General features: G+C 40.8%; 1 protein-coding gene across 1 annotated transcript in view; it reads right to left on the bottom strand.

Annotated features, from left to right (window-relative positions):
• The window catches only part of DTX3L (deltex E3 ubiquitin ligase 3L), a 727,283-nt gene that overhangs the window by 421,068 nt on the left and 284,292 nt on the right, over positions 1-21,923 (bottom strand). Inside the window, exon 3 of the mRNA XM_044075006.1 lies at positions 20,415-21,890. Within this exon, the coding sequence (XP_043930941.1) occupies positions 20,415-21,890 (1,476 nt within the window). The remainder of the gene's footprint in view (positions 1-20,414; positions 21,891-21,923) is intronic.

Genomic DNA, 21,923 nt, shown 5'->3' with positions numbered 1-21,923 from the left:
GTCAGTAGCTTAGATTTGCGATCAAACATACTTGCCAAAATTAACTCCTTGCATACAAGACAGACAATACAGTGTCATTCTGTATCAGGGCTGCTACTTCCTCAACTGTTTGCATGGAATGATGAGGTCTCTTCAATGCCTTATTCAAGTCTCTTGGGGTGATACATATTCAGATTTTGTCTGAGCCTTTTTTATGAATTGCTACCATAGACACCCATTCAGTTGGTTCTGTGACTGAACAAATCACACCTTGTTGCACCATTTTATCCAAATGAGCTTTAACTCTGCTCTGCATAGCTATTGGAACTCTTCTTGCTTGTCTGACCACTGGACTGACCTCTGAGTCTAACTTCATGGAATATACAACTGGAAACTTGCCTAGCTTGTCATTGAAAACATCAGTATATTCTGAGAAAAGAGTTTCACTGATGCTGGAACTGGAATTGGGACGTGCTTACGTGATGAACTTCTTTAGTAAAGGAAAGTAAGTGCACTCTCAAACTGTCTCCAAGACCTAATAATAACTGCACAGAACTATGTAAAACAACAACTTGCAACTGCTCCCAGCCAAATAACATGAAAGCACTACTGAGCCTTCGGTTTGAATTTCTTCTCCTCCACAGGCAATAAGTCTCACACAACTATTCACATTAAGTTGTTCACCAGCTCTTACTTTGGCAAATGTTTCTGCAGACATGACATTACACTTTGAACCAGTGTCTACTTTGAGCTCAGTGGGTTTGCCATGGATCAGGACAGTACAAAATACTTTGCCCTTTGCATAAACCTTTTCTCCAATCACTAATACACTATCTATGTAGAAAGTCGGGTTTCAGTCTACATTATCAATTTGCTTTTTTGAGTGAGGTTTACTTGATTTGCAAAACTTTTGAAAATGATTCCATTTTTTACACTTGTGACATTGTTGACCAAATACTAATCACCTTTCTCTTTTAGACTCATGGTTGGCACCACAATTACGACAATTAACAATGAAGCTGTACTTGGGTTTTGCCGATTCACCCTTGTGTTGTTCGGCACTGAGCATCCTCCTTTAACTGAACTAGTCTTAGAACTTGCTGGAAAACTTTTGGTTTTCCCTACAGAGCCTGCAGGGGCTGCAGCTGTCAAGTGCTTAGGCCTGTTTCCGTTTGCTACATGCTGCATGCTGTCTACATTTGATCTGGAGCCTGCTGAAACCATACTCCTGTCACTTGCAAGCATACTTGTGTGCCTTTCTGTAACTTCCTGGATCTGACAAATCTCAATAGCCTTGCTCAACGTTAAATCTCTGTCACGAAGCAAAATCATCCTCACAGCAGCACTGTTAACACCACACACAAGCCAGTCCTTTATTAGCTCGTCTTTTAAATCACCAAACATGCAGGTTTTAGCCTTGTTTCTCAAGTCAGCAATGTAGGCTGCAAATGTTTCTCCTGGCCTTTGGTCTCTTGTATAAAACAAATGCCTCTCTAATGTAACATTGGTCTGGGGGTTGCACATCTCTCTAAGCTTACACTTCAAACACTCAGGATCTTCCCTTGATTCAGCCTGAACAATATGATGGTTTTCACCTTCACCTTCATACACTGCTGATGCATATACAAATAAACGCTCTCTATCAATGGCCTCTGACCCAGCTAGGTTAAGCAAAATGAATGCCCTGGTGCGTGCATCTTTATCTAAATAATCTGCTTGTATGAAAATATCACACTCTTGCTCAGATATCCTCCAAATCTCTGCAATCTTCTGATCAAATACAAGTGGACCTAGTCTGTGAAATGCCTCTGTCATATTAACACATTAGCGAAGGTTTTGTAAACTATGCATGAACACACACACATACATATATATGCCAAAAATTTGTACCAGTAATTGTAACTATGCCCAATGGCACAATAAGCCTATGAGTAACTGAACTCTGCAAAATACTTTGCAAAATAAATCTCCCACGCACTGTAATACTCTTGAAATTAATGTACTGTAAAGTTACCTATTATCATTTTAAGAAATATTTCAAAATAACTGCACATTGCGAATAAACTGGGCAGCAGAAGAAGCTAAGATTGAGAAACATTTCAAAGTAACTGTATGTTGCAAATAAACAGTACACAGTACACAGCTCACTGAAACACTTCCAAAATGGCTGTACTTTTCTAAGTATTTCTTTACAGTGCAAGAAACACTCTGTAATGGTGACACCTTGCAAGTAGACACACCCAGCACTTCTGATGAACTTTTTGAAATGCCTGTATTTGACTGCACGTCATGAAATAGTTCCATTTTGCACACAATAAACTCTTTGGAATAAATGCACGGTAATAAACACACACACTGTAAGCACTTTTCACACTTTGCTATGCTTTGAATAATTCTACATAGACTATTCAGGGCTTTAGTTAATAAGAAATAACTGTTTATGCCAAAACACTAATTATACAAAAAAAACATGCAGTTGCCTTGCTTTATTTATGCTTAATATGCCCTTTATTATATTTGTTTTGCCCTTTTAATCTCGTTCCTTGTGTTTGTTTTACTTTTGACATGCTCATTTTGTAATTTCAAGGTGACTCTGAGCCTCCTATGTGCTTTTCTGGTAATCGTTTTATCAGATAGCTTCATTTCAAATATTTCACTTAATTAATAAACTTTTTATGCCTTTTGTTTGCTTAATAAATGTTTTTGTGCTATTCATTTGCTTAGTAATGCATTTTGTGCCCTTGTAATATTCAGTTTTATCTTTTTTAATAAAACAATCATTCGTACAAGTTTTCATTACCTTAAACTTGTTTCTGGCACCTTTTTACTCTCATTTCTATTATTCTGCCTTTGCTGTCACTTCTGCAACAAGCAGTCTCTGAAATCCCAGTTCTGACACTGTGTCATTCGTCCTGTCAGGATGAAACAGTCGAACATGCTTGGCCTTTGTTCAAGCAGCTTTATTGTGTACAAACACATCAGGATTGAGGCAAATAACTTTAACTTAGATAAACTTATAAACAGACTGACTATTTCTCTCATACATGCTCACTTTCTGGCTGCACTCTCAAAAGTACACTGAAGCTACACGTGCTTGCTATTTATATATGCACATTCAGTCCATGGAAATGCTTCTTAAAGGTACAACACACACATATTTTACAGTTTAGTTTAGTTTAGTCAGGGAAAGCAAGCAAAGAAGTCAGCAGAGGATTATGGCAAGCTGACAAAGAACCAGTTGGCCAAGTTGTGTGAAGCCAAGGGAATGGTGTATGACCAACCTGACTAAATAGGAACCGATTTCGGCCTTAGTCACAGCTTAGACCAGCAACCAAGAGGATAACCAGTCTGGTGATGGGAATATGCAGCCCTCAGGAACAGGACAGTTCACCTTTTCCTCAGAGGACTTAAAAACCCATATGAAGTTAAAGAGACGTACACTGGAAGCCAAATGTTTGGAATTAGAATCAGCAGTGAGACTGCAGTGTTTGGAGGCTAAAGAAAATGACAGACTGTGGCATTTGGAGGCTGAAGGACAATGAGAAGCAGCGTCAACATGAGAAGGATATGCATACTCTTTGGCAGGATCATGGAGGTAATAGGGAAGGAAATATCCAAACCCCAGAAGCAATAAAGGTCAGTATATTTCTTCCACAATTTACAGAGGGTGATAATTTGATAGTTTTATTCATATATCTGAAGGAGTATGTAAACAGTATAATGTTAACCAAGGGCTCTGGATATGGTTCCTGACCCCCTTACTCCATGGTAAAGCTTTAACTGCTGTTTTTAAATTGCCTGATATTGATTGTTTAAACTATGGAAAAGTAAAGAAATGCTTACTTGAATGTTTTAAGTTAACAGATGAAGCTTACAGAAAAAAGTTTTGGGAGCATAGATGCAAGGCACATGAAAGTGTGTGTGATGCTGACTTAAGCACTTATTTTTATAGATGGGTTAGTATTCTGAAGGGCTGGCAGACCTTTTGGTGAGGGAACAAGCTTTCAGCACTTTGCCTGACGACATGAAAATCTGGTTGGCAGATAAAGAATGCAACACCGCAGATGAGTTGGGGAAAAAAGGAGACCTATACCTAGCAAGCAGGGCATCACTGCACAGTAAAGGGATACCCAGTGCTGCACATGGGTCTAAGGGAACCCATGGTGGAGCCTAAACCGCCCCAATAGAGTCTGCCAGCAGTAGGGGAAGCCACTAGTTCAGGTACATGGCCAGGATCAAGGGCCAAATGACTTAAATGTAACCAGTGGGGCCATGTATCATATAGATGTCCACAGAGGCAAGGTGGGGAACAAGGGGTGGAGAACCAGCAAGTGGTAATAACAATATACCACTGGTAAGTTATCTGGAGACAACAGGGGTACCAAATTATCACAAGAACTATAGAATCATAGTGGATGGTAAACAAGCCACTGCTTAGAGAGAGTCACAGCCTCTGACCTAACCATTCCGAAGCCTGCAGTGGTTAAAAAGAAACCGTACTTGCTTGGGCAGTCCACTCCAGTCAGAGCTTTAGGAGGGACCCCATTCCAAATGCCTTTGGCCACAGTTCACCTTGACTTGGAGGGGGAAAAGAACCAAGCAAGTTAGTGTGTTTGAGGCCATCCCTGCTGATGTCCTGATAGAGAATGATTTTGATAATGCAGTACCTTGTGTGCATGCAGTTAAACACAGTCAGGCTTGGAGACAGGCATGTGGCTCTGGTAGCCTGGGGGAAACCTAGACAGACACCATACCTGAAGCCAGGGCTGGTGAGGTGGCTATTTCAAGAAGGGAGCTACCCTGTAGCAGTAAGCCTGAAGATAAGCCACAGCTGCTGGTAGGTACTGATGTTCCCTTGGACAGAGTGACTGCAAGGGCAGAGGTGAGTGATAGTACCCAGGCTGACAGTGAGGCATCACTGTCAGAGGATACCAGACTTCCTTCGAAGGGGCGCTGGGAAGAGTCACAAAAGTAGAGCTGAGACAGGCTCAGCTCTCAAACCCTACATTACAAGGCTTGAGTAAGGTAGCTAAGGAGGCACCTGATTCTCAAGGAAAGGGGGAATCTGTATAATGGAACAAAGGGTTACTGTACAGAGAGTGGACCCCTTGAGGGAGGGCTAGAGGATGAGGTAATACAGCAGTTGGTAGCACCCAGAGCCTAGCATTTGCCACTTCTGGCCATAGCCCATGACATTCTTTTTGCAGGGCATATAGGCATAAAGCATATCAAGTGGCATATTATGCAGAACTTTTGTTGACCTGGGATTGCAAGGGATTTAACAGGGCACTGCAGGACCTGTGAGCAGTGCCAAAAAGTAGGCAAGGCAGGAGACAAGGCCAAAGCTCCTCTGTTGCCTCTGCATGTGATTAAGGAGTAATTTCAGAGGGTAGCTATGGATATTGTGGGGCCTCTGAGTACCCCGAGTCACACAGGGAAGAAGTATATCCTGATGTTAGTAGACTATGCTACTAGACACCCTGAGACGGTGGCTCTGTCCTCCATTGAGGCAAAGAAGGTGGCAAATGCTTTGTTAGAGATTTTCAATAGGGTAGGTTTCCTGAGAGAAATACTTACTGACAGAAGTGCCAATTTCATGTCAGACCTGCTGGCTTGCCTCCGGAAGTACTGTGGGGTGACGCACCTAAAGACCACCCCCTAACATCCCCATACTAATGGGCATGTGGAGATGTTAAACTCTACACTAAAGACCATGCTACAAGCATTTGCAAACCAGTTTAAGAGACGGTGGGATAAATATTTGCCCCATCTGCTGTATGCTTACAGAGAGGTACCACAGGAATCCACAGTTTTTTTAACTGTCTCAGTTGCTGTATAGGCATAGGGTGATGAGGCCTTTAGGTCTGATTCATGATGAGTGGGACGGTGGATGTGAATCCCATAAGGAGTCTGTTGTGGCATATGTCTTAAACCTCAGGACAAGGCTTAGGGAGCTCATGGGCTTGGCCCAGGAGAAACTGGCAGGAGCCCAATAGCAGGAAAAAGGTCTGGTATAACAGGAAAGCTTGAGCCTGAGATTATGCTGTGGGACACTAGGTTGTGGCTCTCATTCCTGTCAGATGCAATAAGCCACAGGCAGCTTGGGAGGGACCCTTCAAAGTGGTAAGGAAGTTCAGTGATGTTAACTACATGGTAGAACTGCTAGGCAGGAGGCAGGGGCCCAAATTGTACCATGTTAACATGATGAAACCTTACCATGATAGGGAGGCCCTGGTGCTAAGTATTTTGCAGTAGAGTTTGAGTGAGATCTACGGCTACAGCGAACCAGCCAGCAAAATGCCAAGTTACTATGGTGGAGCCTAGGGTTGTAGGCATATGATACGACAGTGCAGCACTGTAGTGGGGTTAGCAATGCCAATGCAGATGTGCTCTCAAGACAAGGTATGGGTTAATGTATTCCCAGATAGCGTCACTCCTGTCAAGCAATGTTTCTCAAGGGTCACTTGAAAAACTAGCTTGAGTCTTCAAAGTTGGGAGATATATTGATGTGAGGTGCTGCCAGCTATGCCAGGAGAAATAGGGCAGTGGATGTATAACATATGCCAGCACAGCTAGCTGGAATTTAGTAAAGAATTATATGCTATTTGAATATCAAACTGATTTGTACAGAAGCCTGTGTTGAAAATGGATTTGTAAAGTTGTTTGTGTAAAAATGTACCAACAGTGGGTCCTGACTGTATTGTAACTGAATTAAATATATATGTGTTAACAGAGGATACTGGAAGAGACGAGAAGAGGATAAACTCAGCTCCAGCTAACTTTTATTAAATAGTAAGAAATTAAATTACTGGGCCTAGGCCATAAAGATAGTATCTCTCAGTTTTGAATAAAGCCAGAGACACAATCTCTGTAAGAAGCATGGTTTGTTAGTCTCTGTAGGAGTAGAAATTTGTAATTGTTTTATAACTTCTAGAAGCTGCACCAGATATGAGCAAAACGTGTGTGTGTGTGTGTGTGTGTGTGTGTGTACTATTGTCATGTAGGTATTAAATCTTGGCAGTTTCTAGTAATGAGGGTTGCACGGGAACCAGAAGTCAGATGACCAGATGTATGCGATATTCTGTACAGAAATAATGTTTTAATGTTAGGTGAGACAGAAGTCTCAGGGCAGTCTGTTTCTTAGAAACTGACCTAGAAGGATCCTTAGCTACTTCATCTTGCCTTGCTCTATTAAGTAAGTAGGAACAGTAATCCTTCAGATCAGTCAGGAAAATATAGTGAGAATAGTAAATTATTTTTTTTTCTGAAACTGTGTGAATCTTTCCAGCTGTGTTATTTTTAATATTTCCTGTGACAAACTCTGGTGTTTACTGTAAACAGATATTTCATATTTTCATGTTCTTTTATTATTATTAAATATATTTAAACTTTTTTCTTTTGGGCTGGTCATTTAGAGAATATTTTAACATTTGAGAGTACTTATATCTATTGGTAACACTGTGGCCACTCCTGAAGCCTGGCTGTTTGATCACCATTACCATTTGTATTCATATTAATTTCACTCATTATAACTGGATACCCTTACAAGTGCCTTGGGTAGTTGGCTTTGTAGTGTCTGGTGGCAGTGAGAACTACTTTATAGTCTGGGCAGAGGGGGTCACAGTGGGTAAATCTGTCCTAGCCTTTCCCAGGTGTGTGTGTGTGTGTGTGTCAACTACTTGGAGCAGGGACAAAAAGCACTAGTTTCACAGAGAAGGTGCTACAGGATTTGGCTTGGACACTCATCTGAGGACTTAGCCCTAAAGCTGTGCTATTGGGGAGCCTTAATAGGACCCTGGAGGGAGACAGATATAAAGAAATCCAGACTCCAGGCTGACTGTGTTCCCTGTGTGCTCTTAAGGGAAACTATGCTTGATGCTGAGAGCTCCATCTGGAAATACTGGGTGTATCCATTTTTGTTTTAAGTGAACGTCCCTCTACAGTGTCAGGGGTGAGGATTCAGGCTCTTTGATTACTGGCCCAGAGTGGGGATGTCACAGAGGTGCTTATATGACTGGAACATGGAGAGATTTTTGACTGTATGCCATATTTTCCAAGTTTCTTTTTGTCTCATAATGTTTGCTTCAGATTTTAACCAGTGGAATGGGATAAGTTTAATTATTTTCTATTTGGGATTGAACGTGTCAAGTATGTTAAGGAAGACGGAGTTGAATGTGTTAACTGGTTGAGTGGAAGAAATTAGAGTATAGGTCAATTGATTTGTGATAGTGAAGAGAGGAATTATGGGGGGGTCAAAGTTCTTTAGATTTCTAATATATATGACTAGAGAGGGTTTGTTGGTGTTTATTGTTGTTTAACAGCAAAAGGGGTGGCTGGAGAATTGTGATAGGAGGACAGAAAAGCGCTCTCTTTTTACACGTGCAGAATGTGGCACATGTTCACAGTTAAATGAAGGCTGCTGCAAAAATGAAAGAAAGGAAGTAGTGTAAATTAACAGAGAAATGGTAAAAAAATGAATGCTGCAAAGGATGTGTATCTTGTTGTCACACAGAAAGCATTATTAACAGCTAGTGTTTGTAATTTAAACAGAGTGCAGTTAAGAGAAGTGAGCAGTGAGAAGGGTAGGATCATAGAAATATCTTTGGGATGTTCTATATGTTTAATGTTGCAAATAACTATTTTTTTATATTAGGCAGTGAATTAAGGAGAATTTTTTATTATATTACTAATTAGGGAGAATGAGATATTGGTTCAGTTTAGAAGCAACAGCCACAATGTTTCCCTCAGCTAAGTAATTACAGCCAGGAAGTAAACACCATAGTTTTCTGTCTGAAAGGTAAGCCATAACTGTAACACATTTAATGTGTTACTTTAGATTACATGCCTTAAAGGACAGCAGTTTATGTAGTAATGCACGACCTCAGCATCTTTCTAAAAACAAGATGGAGAAATTCTTCTTGGTCTAAAGAAATTCTTTCTATTTTATAGGGTTACCTAAAGAAAGTAGGTGTAGAGAGAAGAAAAATTAGTATAAGAGAACATAGCAGAGCTCAAGGAATTTAGTTCAACATATGCATTCAATACATGCTATTAGAAACGTATCCCTAAGACATGAGCATAGGCGCTGGAGTGCTGCTGATGACTGGGGGAGGGGGGAGGGTGAGAAGGGCACTTTGTGATCTCAAAAGGGCATTTTTTTAAAACTATTTACTACCACAACATAAGTTCACTTAGGGGACATTTTAAGCGTAGCCAATTTTCCTTTTGGTACTTGAATTAAACATTTCCTGCTTGGTCTTACCTATCCCATGGCTGATAATTGTACATTAGCCCTAGTAAGAATAAAGTACAGTTTTGTACCTACCATAAATGTAGATGTTCGAGGATCCACATTGCTGCAGTCCTAACTATTGGGGTAGTCCGCTGTCCAGTCGGCCCGAATACCAAAGTATATGGCTGACGTCGGTCAGGGCGCATTAGACTGACGTCAGTACGTCAGGGTACTAATGCGCATGACCGACGTCATATCCTCAGTCTTTTCTTGCCCCAGATGTCAGAAGACCCTGAAAAGATAAGGCCAAAACCAAAAACTCCAAACATACCTGCACCAAAAATATATACAATATATACAAAATTACCAGAATATAACCTCACCTACACAACCACCCCTAAACACAGAGGGAAGGAGGGAGGGTAATTGGACTGCAGCAATGTGGATCCTCGAACATCTACATTTATGGTAGGTACAAAACTGTACTATGTTCTTCATTCCACATTGCTGCAGTCCTAACTATTGGGTAGAATCCCAAAGCAGAGGTAAGGAGGCTGGCAAATCATAAGGAAGCAGGAACTGACAACATGCCTTGCAAAATAGCTGTGGCAAAACCAGCCCTAGACTTAGAGTAGAGAGGAAGGTGATAATGCTTAGAGAAAGTATGCACTGAACTCCAAGTAGCTGCCTCCAAAATATCCTTAGTTGCCACCCCCCTTAGGAATGCCGTTGAAGTGGCAGTAGCCCTAGTGGAATGAGGCCTAATCCCAGCTGGAATCTCCTTGCCATGATGGGAATAACAAAATGCAATGCAAAACCCAATCCACCTAGAAATAGTTTGTTTTGACACAGGCTTGCCCTGCGAACCCAAAGCAAAAGAAACAAACAACTGCTGAGACTGCCTAAAATCCTTGGTCTTGCTCAAATAATAACGCAATTGCCTATGTACATCTAAAGTGTGCAAAATCTTTTCCCCTTTATTTTGGGGATCTGCATAAAAGTAGGCAAATGAATAGTTTGGTTTAAGGCCACACTAGAAACCACCTTAGGCATAAAGGAAGGATTAGTACGAAGATACCCTATCCTTATGAAAAATCAAAAGGCTCTACTGCCATAAGGGCCTGCAATTCAGAAACCCTTCTTGCAGAAGTAATGGCCAACAAAAAAGCAGTCTTCCATGACAAGTATTTCAATTCAGCAGTAGCCGCAGGCTCAAAAGGTTGTAGAGTAAGTTTCTCCAACACAAAATTGAGATCCCAAGCAGGAGTAGGAGCTCTACGTGGGGGTCTTATATTCTTTGCCCCTCTAAGAAATTGCTTGAACAAAGGCTGCGAAAACAATGGTGGGTCACAATCATAGTGAGCTGAAATTGCTGCAGCATGAATCTTAATGGAAGAGAAAGACAAACCTTTGTCCAATAGCTCAGTAAGATATTGAAGAGCCACACTCAAATTAGGCTCAGAAATCTCCAAATTGTTTGCTGCACTCCAAAATAAAAATCTCTTCCATTTTTCTCGCACACTTTCCTTGTACTAGGTCTTCTGGCTTCCATAATCACATTTAAAACTTGTTGAGGAAGTTGAGACCTGCTGTCTTTCAAAACAGAATATGCCAGGCTGTTAGATGAAGAGATTGAAGCTTGACATTGAGCAGGTGACCGTCCCTCTGAGACAACAGGTGTGGAATCAAGGGTAAAGGCCATGGAGGCTTCCTTACCAGACTCCTCAGTAATGGGTACCAGTGCTGCCGAGGCCAATCTGGAGCTATTAAAATCATCCTTGGCTTGTCTTGTCTGACCTTTAGAAGTACCTTTGGGAGAAGAGGCAGAGGTGGGAAAGCATACACATGAAGATTTTTCCAACTGAACGAAAGAGCATCCACTTTCCAAGCTGTGTGATGAAACCTCTTTGTGCAAAACTTTGGCAGCTGATGGTTTAGTGGAGAAGCGAACAGATCTATGTCTGGAGTTCCCCATGACACTGTCAATTTTTGAAATACATGAAGATCCAGTTTCCACTCGTGGGGATCCATGATTTGTCTGCTTAACACATCTGCTAAGGAGTTCTGTGCTCCCGGCAGAAACCTTGCCTGAAGAGTTAGTTGCAAGCTGAGCGCAGTCTCCCATAAAATCATTGCTTGCCTGCACAATGGGTAAGAATGTGTTCCCCTTGTTTGTTGATGTACCACATGACAGTTGTGTTGTCTGTTAGAATCAACACCTGCCCTGGAAGAAGTAACTCCTTGAAAGCCATTAATGCAAACTGGACTGCTAACATCTCTTTCATGTTGATATGTAGATGCTGTAGTCTGGCAGGCCACTTGTCTTGTATCCACTTTCCATTTAGATGAGCTCCCCAAGCAATGTCTGAGGCATCTGTCGTTAGAATCTGACTCGCCTCTGGCCGGGTCACAGAGAGTCCCTTGTTTAGGTGACATTCCTGAGCCCACCACAAAAATTCCTTTTGAATGCAAGGTATTATTTGAATGACAGTGTCCAAATCCTGGCAGTGCTGTGTCCATACATTTTGAGATACCATTGCAGCTTCCTCATATGCAGTTTGGCATTGGGAAGCACCAGAATACAAGATGCCATGAACCCTAAGGCTTGAAGGACTGTCCTTGCAGTCAGCCCGGACTGAAGAGATAGTTGATGGAAGTAACTGGAAAGATTCTTTTGTTTGTCCGGGGTTAAAAAGGCCATCTGGGCTGCTGTATTCAGTCTCACACCCAGAAAGCACATGTCTTGAGAGGGTACTAGACTGGACTTTATTTCGTTCACAGAATACCCTAGGCATCTTAGCACTGCTATGACATAATCCAAATGCTGTAGAAGGTCTTCCTTTTCTTGAGCTAGAATCAGGCAGTCGTCCAAGTAAGGATAGATTTGAATTCCTTTTAGCCTGAAGTAAGCTATCACTGGAGCCAGAACCTTTGTGAATACTCTGGGCGCAGTGGATAAGCCAAAGGGCAATGCAGAGAACTGATAATGAGAATTTCCAGCTCGAAAACGCAGATACTTCCTGCAACTTAGTCTTATAGGCACATGAAGGTAAGCTTCCTTGAGATCTAAAGTTACCATCCAGTGATCTTTGCCCAGCAGAGGTAAAAGCTGTTGTAACGTCAACATTTTGAACTTGGGAATGTCCAGATAAGTGTTGAGGATAGATAAATCCAAAATTGGTCTCCACGTGTTCCCCTTCTTCGGTACTAGGAACAGGCGAGAATAAAATCCTAGGCCTCTTTCTGGCACAGGAACTGGCTGAATGGCCCCTATTTGGAGCAACAGAGAAATCTGCTTGTGAGCCTCTTTTCTTTGTAGAGGAGGAATGTCTGGCATGCCTTTGAAAGGAGGCAAGGTATGGAAATAAAACCTGTAACCTTGGTGAATGATATCCAGAACCCATCTGTCTTGGGTAATTAAATCCCAATTTTCCTTGAAAAGAGACAGCCTTCCTCCCAAAGGTGCTGCCAGGCGAGAATGTTCTGGCAGCTGAAAAGGCAGGTCATTGGGTCTGCTTACGAAAGGACTGACCCCTGCCCTCACCAGAAGTCTGAGCAGGGGAACTCCCTGTCCTAGGCCTAAAAGAACCTTGAGCTCTGCCCCTGCCACGTCTAGACCTACCCCTAGACTGGGAATCATAAGCAGGATAAGTCCATCCCTTAGTAGGCCAATTTCTACTAAACTTCGGAGGCTGCACCTGCAAATAATCCTTAACAGTTTGCATAGACTTAGCCTTGTCCTCCATTTTCTTTAAAACTGCTTCCACAGGCGAACCAAACAACACATCAGACTGCAAAGGAGCATCCAAAATCCTAGTTTTAACATGCTCAGCTAAATTCTGATCTCTCAACCAGGCATGCCTACGAAGAACAGAACCAGTGGCAGCCACCCTCGAGGAGGCCTGCACAGCATCAAAACCACACTGCAAGGAATGTTTACCCACCTGTTCAGGCACATGAACTAAATCCTGCAACTCTTTACACTCAATACCTTCTGCCAGAGCATCCACCTTAGATTTCAATTGTGAAAGGAGGTACTTCTGATATTTTAACATGTGAAACTGACAATTCAACGCCCTCATGGCTAAAGTGGAAGAAGTATACACTTTCTTTCCCCATCTATCCAAAGCCCTTGCCTCTTTATCAGGAGGAACAGGATTTTTAACAACAGAGGCCTTCACACCTTTAGGCCCCTGAGAGACGGTTTCCGGGTCTGCCCTAGGACTCTTAAAAAGATACTTATGAGCTTCAGGCACCCTATAGTACCTATCTGGTTTAACTGGGGCAGGAGGCAAAGAATCAGGATTCAGGGAAGCCTCTGCAAAAACATCTTCCACCACATTCAGAACAGGAGGTATAGCTAAAGGCCTATGCTGGGGTAAAAACAAGAATTCCCTAAGCCTCTTCCTGGAATCAGAGTAATCTTGACCTTCCCATTTAAAATGCTCCCTCATGGAATGCAGAGTCTCTGAAAATGAAAAATCCTCAGGAGGAGAAGCTGAAGGAGTAGAATCATCCACATCAGAATCAGAATAAGGAGGATACTCCTGCAAGTCTTCAGCCCGAACATTGCTCAAAACTCTCAAACTCAGGTTCCACCCTAGGCCTCTTATCAGGAGGGGGCATAGAACCTCTAATCATAGTAATCAAATCCTCTGCCATTTTAAGCATATGTTTCTTAGGCAAAGACCCTGAAGCACTAGGAGAAACCCCCACTGAAGCTAAACTTGGCCTGCCTCTCAAAGAAGCCTTGGAAACAGAAGGGAGGCTCTAACCACCTTAGGAAGAGAGGGAAGAACAGCCACCTGAGAAGCCCCCTCAGCCTGGCCTACTTCCTGAGAGGATACATCCTGTAACAGTAAAGTCTCTCCCTGAGACTCCAAAGAAACACCTGGCAGAACCTCCGGCTCCACTGAGCCTTCTAAAGAACCGACGTCAGGGACTGTCGGTTCTTCTACTCTAGGCTTTGCTGCTTTGTCCTTGCGCTTTTTGGCGGCCGGAGCATCCGACGGCATTTTATAATTACAACGCTTCCCAAAAACTAACCTGGCACAGTCCAACCTTCTCTTAATAGTGCGTTTGTTAAATCTAGCACAAGAGCGGCATCCAACAACGTCGTGCTCAGGCCCTAAACAAGGTATACACAAAGTATGGTAATCCCTATGAGGTATCTGTTTCCCACAAGAAATACAGTTATTCACTTTTTCTGACATCCGGTTAAACACTGAGGCAAGAAAAAACCAAAATATTCCCCAACGGGGTACTTAGCCAACTTTGATTCGGTCTGAAACTCTGACTTCAGAAACTTTCAGAACGCCAACCTGCACTCGCAAAATTGCTTCTGCATCGGACCATGCGGCAAAAAAGACTGAGGATATGACGTCGGTCATGCGCATTAGTACCCTGACGTACTGACGTCAGTCTAATGTGCCCTGACCGACGTCAGCCATATACTTTGGTATTCGGGCCGACTGGACAGCGGACTACCCCAATAGTTAGGACTGCAGCAATGTGGAATGAAGAACATCTGTGATCATACCATAGATAATTTGAGGGGACTTGTGTAAGGGATGCAGCATTTAGGAAATGCCTCTATCCATTAGTGGCAAGAGGGGCAAACCTGGAGTTCATTTTCTATTACCCATCCTTAGATTCAAGTTACATTTTAATACTGACAGGGATGAGCTTTGTTTTACTTGAATGGATAGCTTGTAACACCCTGCCGTTCCAGCAGCAGCCCCTTCCCAAGCCACTTCAGTGTTCCATTACTTGGCTATTTCTCCTCAGTTACCATAAACACTGCCCAAACCTGTCAGCGTGAATACCGTTTTCTTATTTACTTCTACAATTATTACAGAAACTGAAATAAAACAGCACAACCACTGAGCCATTTGCTAAACAAACAATACAGTCTCACAATGAAAACAGACTTAGCATGAGCAGTAAACTTCTCTGTCTTTGAAACTCACATTCATTGAAAGGGCATGAAAACCCACATTCATTTTGTATTTGGCCAGTGGAGGACTAGGCTTACTTCTTGGCTGTTTTAAATTTGTAGTTTTGAATAGTCTTCTAGTAAGCAATGAAGCAACATGTATGAACCAATGACGACAAAAATACCCATTTCAGAAAAGGCCACTCAAACGTCTGTCATTACAATCCACCAATATCAGTAAATATGCAAAATCTCTGTAGACGTCATCTAAATAATTCCACATTAAATGGATTTATAACTAATGAAGTTTCGTGTACAAATAAAGTGCCCGTTGCCCTTGAAGAATAAATTGCCTATGTTACATTAAACCAGTGATCATCAAGTCTACCTCTCAGCATAGGAATGGAAGTCACCCTACGTGACGTGAAAGGATTGGTGGTGGCCTATGTGGCCACATCCTAGCAGGAGACACAGGATCCTCTTCTGAAAGTAGCCTAAAGGGATGTCCCATCATCTCCCAATATCAGTTGCAGAGGCTGGTGTTATCTGATTTCCATCAACAAACGCCTGCCCCTTTCCAGTACTGTGAAAGGCACAAATTACCAAGTCACAGAAGTGTCAGGTCCTGAGCATCAGGCCACCAAAGACGCAGCTTGACTACAGTGTCAACCATGGAAGTGACTTATTGCTGGGTTTTGTCTTTTGGACTGGTCTGACATTTGGCAATGACCCCCTGCCCTATTCCATTCAAGTACTCTTCTTCTTTTTGTTCCATTCCTCATACCTTGTGCATTGTCCAACTGTCCTTATGTTCAGCTGCCTACCCCCTTCCAGTCTGTGTCACTCCACTGTCATTCATATCTTTTGTGTATATGCCACCATGTCTATTTCTCTGCTCGTGGTTTATATAGGTTAGTCTTGCTCCTCTATATGCTGTTCTCCCACTTTCCCAAACATTCTTCTTGAGCCACCCCACCACACCTTCTTCTTTATATGTTGAAAATGGACACCTCTACCCAGCAGCCTCCCCTATAGTGACATATCAAGTTAGAACATAATGACATACATTTGCGTTTCAGACTTTCTACCCTTCCGAAAATTCCTGCTAATGCAAAACCTGTTATTCTATCAACTTTCTAATTTTTAAGACCAATATTTAAAAATTGTCCCACTTTTATTTATGGCTTTGTCCAGATTTTTTCCTGTAAGAGACTGAGAGGTATGATAACACCACAGCCTGCACCGCAAACAAGAGCTGAAAACAGTTTCATCACATAAATGAGTAAACCATCTGAATGAATAAACAAGCTGGGTACACACATCTCATGATTCTTAAAAGTGTTCCTCTGATTTAAAGTTTCTGTCACCATTAAACTATGAACTGTCCATACAGTCCTAGGAAAGGATGAACCTTCCCCCAGTGACCATGGTCCCCAGGCCCCATGACCTCAGGGTCTAACTTTATTCTTTTTACAGACACTGAAGGCTACATACAGATTATGGAGAGTTTACATTTTTAGATTTTTTTGTATAGGCTGTCAGAAAATTTATGAAGAGTTGGCACCAATACCATGGAATAAAACAGTAAGTCATCTGACTCCCAAATATAAAAGTTGACAAGGACCCTGCTGCTAAGCATGACGTACCTGTCCTAAAACAGAATACTGGTTCCTTTTACTGCATAAGTACACTAACTGTATTTTTACCATACACCTCCCATTACTTTTAATCTAAAGCTCTTGCCATCACTAACTGTGCACTATCCATTTTTGTGGTTTGATGTTATTTGTCAATGTTTATTGCTATATGAAATTCTTTGATCTCTCTCACACACACACACACACACACACTCTCTCTCTTTCTCTTCTGCTTTAAAGCACACATTCACACACACAACTTCTTTCGTTTCAGTTTTTGCACCTGCTAAACAGCAAAAGTGCTGCTTAGCAAGTGTAAGATAACATCTCGATCGCCTGTCACTCTCAGACACACATACATTCTTGCACACATGCACTCACTTTTTTATTTTAATTTTTTTTTCTTATTTCACACTCGCTAAACAGCAAAAGCGCTGCTTAGCGTGCAGAAAATAATGGAGGACATTACTTTTTTATTTCAGTCAAAGCTCCTTCAAGGACCAGCAGGATAACCTCTCCTAGCTCTGCATCAAAGGCTAGTTAGGAAAACTATGACAGAACAGTGAAAGAAGCTGCACACCTAAGCACATCCTTGTTCCACAGCTTTAATAGTGTCCGCTATTCTTGTATTATTATTATATTATTTTCTAACTGCAGTCTTTAATGATTTCACACTAATTTGCCAGTATACCATAATTTTATTTAAAAAAAAAAACGGATCAAAAATAAGAGGCAAAAATTTGGTCATTTTGTGAAAACGGTACAGTTCAGAGGCGTGCGGTCTGATGTTACTTGCTGTTAAATCAAGTCAGCTTGTATGTGCACATGTATTTCCTGAAAGCAGATCTGTATCCACAATGCACAACTAATAATCATAAAGCAGCTTAAACCAAAAATGAAAGACTACAAATGGGTGAACGGTTGCCTAAAAAAGACTGCCAACAGACTATAAATACTGTAATCAGCCCTTTCTTTTGGGCAGTCTTCTTTAGGCAACCGCTCACCCATTTGTAAAATAAATTTACTGTATTTCAGCAACAGCCAACCTCTTAACAATACATCAATGAATTTCGTGAGGGAATAAGCCACCTGCAATCTCCACACTGAAGGCTTCATTCCCATTTCCTGCTTAATTAAGTTTTGACTTTGGCTAACCACAGCCCACAAAGAAGAGTTCCAAAAAGTTAATTACTGGACTTACCAGAATTGTTTGGATGCAAATGTAAAGAATAATGAATGTAAGGACAAGACCTCAAGACGTCTGAAAATAAAGGTAATGTTTAGTTTTTTGCAAAGAGAAGAGCAAAAGCAAGTATGTGAACGTCCAACAATGAGAAACACACTGCAGGCAACACTAGCATACAAAAGTTGTTCCACACTTCAAGGAGAGGCATGGGAAGGACAAATGAGCACGGACATGAAAAATGGGAGTATCTATGCATTTTTCCTTTAGAGTGCAAATTGAGCAGTGCGATGTCAGTTTGGGAGGAGGGAACATCAAGCCAAGTACAAATAGTTTACTGCAGTCCTGATGTCAGCAATTTGGAGACTACAGCAAGTTTTGGCACAGTACGGGTAAGGCTCAGTACTTTCCCTGTAAAACATTTGGATTAACAACAGTTTCAAAATGCTGCATTGTTAGTCGATTTTAACAGGATCGGAAAATGGGGACAAAAAGTGCAGAAATGTTGAGCATTTCTGAACAGAATCCCGTTGTTCTCCTTTAAAGACACCACCACCATAGAGTTTTGTTCTGCCACGGGGGCTAGACAAGACGGTCCTGTAAAAGTGTGTGGGGGGGTGCTCCCTCCCCCTCACTTTATGGTTCCGGCATCCATGGACATGAGCAGCATTCCTATGCAGTAGAGCAATGATGAGTTTTTAACACTGGTATAAAAAATATGAATTCAACCATATGATATGTTAAATTTGTGATCAAAATATCCATTGGTAACTGGCATTTCACTTCTAATGCACATAAGGAACGCTACATACAGCATTTTAATTAGCAATTGTGTCAATAGGGAATTAAATCAGTAACTTAATTTTCAATAGCCAGTTTTCAACTATGTGCCATTCGATGACATTACTTTTTACTGATGCTTCATTTCCAGTTTTGTTCTTAAGGGATGTGGTCTTTGATGTTATTATCTTGGATCACAAAATTACATGCATCTTGGCAAAAGCTATTAAGATTACATTCTCTAGAAGAAGAAACATTCCCCTACATATAGGTGTGGTCAGTTAGTAGCAAGCAATTGTGGGATAGCCAATTGTGGTGTGGTCAGAAAAATGAGTCAGCTGGTAAGATCCTAAGGCTAAAACATAAAAGGGGAAATTCAAACAATACATATGACTAAAGGGAATCTACATCAGTTCAAATGTAGATGTAGATTTTCATAAAAATAGTGATGTCTGAGGCAGCTTCCCCAAACAAGCAGCTCTTGGAGTACTTGAACACTGTTTTGACTCTACTGTCAAATTGTAATTGTATGAGCATTTTCTCCTTTCCCTGATACTATGCATCTGTACAGTTAATTGAGGAAGTGAAATTCCCCACAATTGGAGAATGCAGGGGAGAGTCCTGCAAAAAATGTTTTATGATTTCCTGATTTTCCCAGAATATTATGCAAGTGTATGTCTGCAGTTTTTATAATGGATCCACAGCAAAATGACAATGATTTCTATTTTCTTCACTTGTAGAAATTTCCACTTACAAAAAGTTAGCAGTCTGGATAACCACAAACAGAAGTACAGTCGATCCTGTTATAGAAGCTGCACAAAATTTTCTTCTTTAATTTAAATGGATGTAGACTGTAGCATGCCCACGATGTTTACTTCCAGACTGTTTTCTTTAACCATAAATTTATATACCTCTGAATCAGAAAATGAGTGCAGCAGTGAGAAATCCAGCAGCTTTAAGTGCATAATAAGAGCTTTTAAAACTCTGATCTGATTCTTAATACTGCACATTTTTCTAAGTATTAATAGATATTCTTCTCCCTGAGTACTAGCAAGTATGATGATTAACCATATGAGACTGACAAAATATCTGCATTGCAACCAGTCAAGCCTACAGTGGCCTTTTCAGGTCTGGCTTCCTTAACTAAGTGATTTACCAGCTAATAATGGGTAATATTAGAAAGGGCAAGGGATAATTAACAAAATGATACTCAGACTGTTAATGCAAGATGTCCCACAGAACAGGAATTAATCACTTTTGCCATTTATTCATATTTTCATACTATGTTCATATTTTCATAACAATATGCTGGAGACACTACTGATGTAAAGGACACTTCTTACTGATAATATTGCTATTTATACAGTTTTAATAACTTTTACTGTTTGCAAAATATTTACCTTTGTTTATCTAATGTTTGTAAAATGTTTTTTTTCAAAAAATGCTGTGAAACACAAGGATGTAAGTAGGCTGCTACAGCCATGACATTCTACACCAAATAGATGCTATAGAGTTAAACAGTGTGTGTGTGTGTGTGTGTGTGTGTGTGTGTGTGTGTGTGTGTGTGTGTGTGTAAGGCTAAATGACAGCACTGCCAACATAATTTATTTAGTAATAGATGCATACTACTGAATTTAAAAGTATCACCACATTTACTGTGATTCTTACCTTTTGTATGCCACCGTTAAACTGATAGAGAATCTGAATAGTTCCACACTGATATCCAGGAAGAGGATAAGAAATCACAGACGAGGTCATATTCCCTTCAGGCTGATTACCTTTGATCATGCCATAAGATGCATTGCATATTGGGCAGACTGGCTTGACATTCAAGGCTTGGTTGATGCACTCATCACAAAATTCATGTTTACATTTGAGTGTTTTTTTCCTAAAAATGCTGTCTAAACAAATGGGGCAGCGGTTTTCAGTCTCATGTTCCATTGCTCCTGCTGCTTGTTGAAACTGTTTGGAAGATGAACCATCAATTTCCATCAGTAATCTATCACTGCCCTCTCCATTCAGACTACTAGTTGTGCCAACATCTGCAGCATGTTCAATATAACTCATTACATGCATTTTAGCAGACATCACATGGTGGGACAGACCCAAAAGGCTAAAAGCCCCATTTTTCTCCCTAAATATGACATGTGGGTTTTTGTTTTTTAGTTCATCAAATACTTGTCGTAATTTCTTTCCCTGATCATCAGGAACTTTGAGAGTTGTCTCAGTAATGCTTGTTGCAAATTTCTGGTAAAGATCAATAAAATATTGACGTGCATGTGTGGTAAAGTTTCTATTCAAACACAAGGGCTTGAAAAACACTTTCATATAGTTAGGTGATGATACAGATGGAGTGAATTCACATGATACATCAAATTTTTGTCCAAGTGCTTTAATTTCCTTAGAAAATACATTTTGAAGAATCTTAAAATGGTCGTACAAAATTATGGTATCTTCCTCTTCTTTTAATTCAGTGTTTCTCTTTCTATGTCTGGCACCTTGTCTTTTCTGACACAGTTGCATTTCTTCTACTACATACCTCTTTGCATGTTCAATTTCTTCTTTAGGCCCTTGCAAAACTAATTTATTTCCTTCTGTTTTGAAGAAAACTTTACCAAACTCTTGTTTTGCGGTCTTAAGCATTTCTTCATAGGCTTCAGGTTCACTACCTAAAGGAATAATTTCCTGAGACAAATAAAATGCTATTTTTCTTATACAGTCAGTAAAATATTTCTTTGCCTTGAATTCACAGCCTTGCTCATCTACAGGTATAAAAGCAACTGAGCACTCAAGAGCCGAAAGCACATGTAGTTTTATCTTTACATTGAAGTTTTTTTCTATATTTTCAATTTCTTTCTTATTTGTATTTAAAATATATTCACACTGGGCCCGTGGAACATTTATACTTTTCTCTAGTACAGTGTCATCATAAATTTCACTAACACTGTTTTCTGTGAAATGTTTATTATCCGACAACAGCTCTTCAAGATACTGATGAAACTGCACAATGTCTTCATATTCTCCTCTTACCACTGTACCATGTAATTTCAATGATGTATTTACATGTATACGTTTGTACATTTCCTGCAGTTGCTCTTCGGTGAATAAAGAGGAGTTCACCACAACGGATGTTTCAAGGAAAATCTGAAAAAAGTACATGGACAAGCATATATGTCA

Source organism: Protopterus annectens, chromosome 6.part0 (assembly GCF_019279795.1).
Source record: "Protopterus annectens isolate FY-2018-M chromosome 6.part0, PAN1.0, whole genome shotgun sequence".
Classification (NCBI taxonomy): domain Eukaryota; kingdom Metazoa; phylum Chordata; order Ceratodontiformes; family Protopteridae; genus Protopterus; species Protopterus annectens.
The sequence above is the reverse complement of the archived record's forward strand: the minus strand, read 5'-3'. Positions and strand labels throughout refer to the sequence as shown.